Here is a 5,058-nt window from a genome sequence, read left to right as displayed (position 1 = left end):
CAGAAAGGGAGCAAACTTTTACCACCCATGTCGCTGCCACAGTTTTGGGCATTTGTTGCATGACGAGGTGTATAGACATCTGTTTGGGCTTTGTGCCACCATAAAAATTTAAATAAATAAATACATTTTAAATCAATAAATAAAACAGGCAATGTCTGTTTGCAGCTTGATATTCCACCTGCTCCAACTATCTCTCACCAGGTGCAATAACCCCTAATCTCCTCTCTCACACTTACCTCAAGTAATACTAGGCCTCCATTCTCCCCACTGTGAATTACACAGTATATAAACTTTTATTTAAAAAAATAATTACTTTCAAACACTATTGCTCCCCAAACCAGTTTGTGTGTCAATGTGGTTGCCAGCTACCTTATGCTATTGACAAAAATAGAGAAAGAAAATATATTAGTGGTATGACCAAACCTAAATAAAGTATAATGATCACAGCAGATAAGTCAAGACAGCATCATCCGTTTTCTGATGATCAAAACTTACGGGCAAAGTTCCACTTCCAAATATTCTTTAGTCTTGCTATTGAGAAAAAAGGCTTCAACAACTATGAAGAAACAAAAAAACAAAAAAAAACAAAGTGAGCCTTAAAAAAGCCTGTATTTGGGTATAGAATCAAACTCTGGCTGAATCTGGAATATGCACAGACAAACAGGGTGTTAAGTATCATTTGGAAAGGCCTTCAAATAGAAATATGAAGGGAAATCCCTAACATGTTATACCAAGGCAAACACAAAAAATGGGGTACAAGGGTGCTATCTGTGATAAAGACTTGGATAGTTTCCATTTTTACAAGTAATACGAATGCCCTGTACACTCTTTTTTAACCTGATCTGGCTTTGTAGAGCAAGGAAAGATCATTATAAAAGGTGTGATACACTTGCACATTGATACAGTGTTTGTTTTCCTCCTATAGGCCAAATTATAAAACCCACAGGTGAGAATTCTAGGCTTGCATACTGTGTGGTTCAATACTGATCTATTTAGAAGTTGGCAGAATTGGTATTGAAAAAGGAAGATCAGCTAATCTGGTTTGGCTTGTTCTCTGGAAGACTTGCCATTATGGGAGATGCTTTAATGAACAGTGACATATGACATACTCCAACAGGTTTAAATTTTCAATTAAAGTTTTAATTGTTTTTGTTTTATTCTAACCAGTTTCATTTAAAAAAAATCTCTTTCTTATACTGAACATTTTACTTCATAAGTTGCAAACAATGTAAAGTCACACACAAAATCTTTTTTAAATTGTTCTTGTTGAGGGAGCAATTCTGAAAAGAAAAGTCACAGGCACTGGTCAACTCCACTCAGAAACCAAATTCTGTTTGCTTGAAAGACCAAAATGAGAAGTGACTCATTAAATTGTGCATAACTTCAAATTGCGATCATCCCTTATTTTTCTTCTCTGCTTGGTTTGATCATCAGCAAGCTAAAAATCTTGACATTTTATGTTTAGCACCAAAAGCAAATACCACCAATAAACAGGAAGCACCTTTTATTTTTCTCTGAGCTATGGTTTCAACGGTTTGCAGCTCTGAGCAGACATTAGTGCAGATGCATCAATCTTTTTCATATTCCAAAAGTTACCTCTGTAGCTGTGCATAAACATAATATTTATTTACCTTCATAGTTCCAAAGTCCATCAAAAGGAAATCCTGGTTCACCAGGTGGGGCTGGAGGATCAAAGTACAAGGAATTCACTTCCATTATCAGTCCTCCATCACCTGCCTTATATGTGATGATCACTGGCTCATGCATGACCGGTATGCTGTCCCAGGTATTTGTAATCCTGTATTCCAGCTACAGAAAAAGAGAAGTAGTAATAATAATATAAAATGGATAAATGCCAGGTGCCATCCTTCCCCGTCCTTGGGCAGACTATGTCCAGATACTTTTCACTTTCATTCAATTCATTATTTAATTAGATCTTAGAATAATCAACTAAATAAATACATAAATTTGCTATTCTAACAGAACAAATATGTTTACTAAAGCAATAATACAGAATAAGTAAATGGTGCAACAGCAAACTTCTATAAAATTTATCCTCCATAGTCATATAAGGTCACATGACAGTGGAGACAATGCAATTCTTCTGTACAAACAGAATCAGGTATATGAACACTATAGGCACTCCCCCCTCCTTGAGAAGCCAGGTTATTGAAGAATCCACTGCTCCATGGGGTTTTTTTCTTCCTTTCCTGTATGCATGTGGTAGGCCTAAGAGTACAAATGTAGCATCAAGGCTGAGGCAGTGACTGATGCATACTAATCTCATAATGTGCCTCTGCGTGTATGAGAGGAGTATCAGTGGCACTTGTTTAGTTCTCCAAATAAAGTATAAGATACTGTCCTTTCCAAGGTACCATAGTTAATGTTGCTCTCGGTTCCCTTCTCCTAATTTATCAAACTTTTTTTTTCTGGAGATACAAGAGAGAGATAGGAAATGCTGGCTTGTATGACTTAAATAGTACTACCTTGCATGGGACAGACTGGAATCAAAAGCTATAAGGAGGATGGAGAATCTGACTTTCTAGTGCCTGCTAGCATGTAGTTTACTGGATGACAAGGGAAGTATTTTGACAACCATGAAGGCTGATGTGAAGTTTAATATGAGTCTTTGGACTGTAGGAAACAGATTATGTTTGGTTATTTGTAGTCTCAAAAGTGCATTCTACCACTGAAGAGGATATTTACAATATTCTGGTTTTGAAATAATGTTTTATACCAGCACTCGGGAGCCAGCAGCAGCGAGGAGAGGAGGGATCCAGGCACGTGTCCCACACGCACTTGTGTCCCCTTACCAGACCCGAGACGGAGGCGGACACAGCAGCAGCACAGCCAGCAGCGGGGCAGCAGCAGCTGATCCCCCTAAGGTAAGTGGGCAGGGGGACCAGACACAGCTGAGCCGGATCCATAGGGGAAGCCCCCTGGATCCCTCTTAGCTGAGCCGGTAGGGAGCCACGCACCCGAGCTGTGCTGCGCAAACAGGTGCATTTGCATTGGCGTTCGTGTTGGCGGGTGAGCAGGAAGGGCCAGGAGGGAGACTCCTACTAGGACAGGGCAAAGGCTCTGCACTAAGTTAAAAAAAGCAGCAACTCCTATGATGGTGTTGACACGGAGTGTTGCCAGGGCCCCTGCCCAGGGGGAGCAGCCTACCCGGGATTTGTCTGAGGCCTCCACCCAGACAGAGCCCATGGGGGAGCTGGCATTCCTCCCACCCCCTTGGCCTGTGGGGGCTGTCCACCAAGGCCAGGGGGGGCAGGGATTGGAGACCCCCACACCTGTCCTGCAGGCACCTGCCTTAGGGCCCTGACGGCGCAGGTGAGGGAGCTCCAGGAGGAGGTTAGCAGGCTGAGGGGAATCAGGGAGGTGGAGGAAGAAACTGATGGCTATTTTCTTTCCCTGCAGGGCCACACACCCAAGGAAGAAGCACCTCGGGAGGTGCCCTCCACTGCAGAGTGGCAGACGGTCACCTCCAGAACAAGGGCTGCTCGTAACACAGCAGTGCCAGTTCCTCCAGTCCGGCTGGAGAACAGGTACAAGGCCCTGGCAACACTGGAGAAGGAGGGAGAGGAGGCAACCAGAGAGAAGGCAACTCCACACTCACCATGCTCCGAACAGGCCGAAGGAGCTAAGCAGTCCCGGAGGAGAAAGCGTTGAGTGATCGTCATAGGCGACTCCATCCTGAGAGATACAGATGGCCCCATCTGTTGCCAGGACCCCTCGACACACAAGGTCTACTGCCTACCCGGAGCAAAGATTCATGACATGACCAGGATGATCCAGGCCGTGATCCAGCCCACCGATTACTACCCCATGGTCCTAATCCATGTGGGTACTAATGATGCAGCCAGGAGAAGCCCTGATCACCTGATGGTGGCCTACCACGCTCTGGGGGGCGTGCTGAAGGAGATAGGTGCACAGATGGTATTCTCTTCTGTTCTACTAGAGAGCGGACGTGGAAGACGGCATGAGACATGCATCGCAAAGACCAACTGGCAGCTTTGGGAATGGTGTCTTGAGACAGGCTTTGGTTTCCTTGACAACAACCCGCACATTATGAAGAGAGACATGCTCGGGTGGGATGGGCTCCACTTTCCCCTAAAGGTAAGCATGTGTTCTCTTCTAGGTTGGCGGATCTCCTCCGGCAGGCTTTAAACTAGGCTTGTCAGGGGAAGGGAAAGACGAGGGAGGAGGAATCGTCGGACTGCCAGACCAAGCAGCACTCACAAGTACAGCCCAGCCTAGACCGACAAGCAGAACATATACACAGGTAAGCAACAGGGGCCAGTGCACACATCCACAGGAAGCCTCAAATGCCTGTACACAAACGCTCGTAGTATGGGAAACAAGCAAGAGGAACTTGCCCTCCTGCTAGCTAACATCAACCCAGACATAGTGGGGCTCACTGAAATGTGGTGGGACCCAACACATGACTGGGCTGCGAATATCAAGGGCTATAGGCTGTACGGGAGGGACAGGACAGGGAGGAAAGGCAGGGGTGTAGCGTTCTACATTAAGGAGGAATACACATCCTCACCAGGTAGCACAGAGTCAGAGGAGGGGCACACGGATGTGCTCTGGGTTAGAATACAAGGCAGTCGAGGGGAAAGAGACTTAACGGTGGGCGTCTACTACAGACTACCCAACCAAGGGGAAGAGCTAAACCAGGAATTCTTAAGTCAGCTTACAGATGTAGTTAGGTCAAAGGACATGGTCATCATGGGTGACCTGAACTTGCCAGACATCTGCTGGGAAGAGCAGTCAGCCAGGTCTGACCACTCACGTAGGTTCCTAGCCCAAATGCAGGACCTTTGTCTAACCCAGGAGGTGCACAGCTCCACCAGGTGAGACGCCTTGTTGGACCTGGTGCTGGCCATCGGTGACGACCTGGTGAGGGGGCTGCAGGTGCTCGACCACCTGGGCGACAGCGATCATCGCCTGAGGGAATTCACCATCCAGCACAAGCTGGCAAAGGCCTGCAGCAAGGCAGCAGCCCTAGATTTCAGGAGGGTGGACTTCAACGAACTAAGGAGAATAGTCGGG

The 5,058-nt window shown here is 45.9% G+C and overlaps 1 protein-coding gene across 1 annotated transcript in view; it reads right to left on the bottom strand.

Annotated features, from left to right (window-relative positions):
* Nucleotides 1–5,058, bottom strand: part of LOC109300979 (UPF0462 protein C4orf33 homolog) — a 29,918-nt gene that overhangs the window by 14,725 nt on the left and 10,135 nt on the right. The window contains exons 3-4 of the mRNA XM_019521860.1: nt 1,632–1,809; nt 496–556 (exon numbers count right to left, since the gene is read on the bottom strand). Coding sequence (XP_019377405.1) covers nt 496–556; nt 1,632–1,809 — 239 coding nt within the window. The remainder of the gene's footprint in view (nt 1–495; nt 557–1,631; nt 1,810–5,058) is intronic.

The sequence above is a fragment of the Gavialis gangeticus genome, unplaced genomic scaffold, assembly GCF_001723915.1.
Source record: "Gavialis gangeticus isolate Ggan-Ray unplaced genomic scaffold, GavGan_comp1, whole genome shotgun sequence".
NCBI classification, from domain to species: domain Eukaryota; kingdom Metazoa; phylum Chordata; order Crocodylia; family Gavialidae; genus Gavialis; species Gavialis gangeticus.
This window is presented reverse-complemented; position numbering and strand designations above follow the sequence as displayed.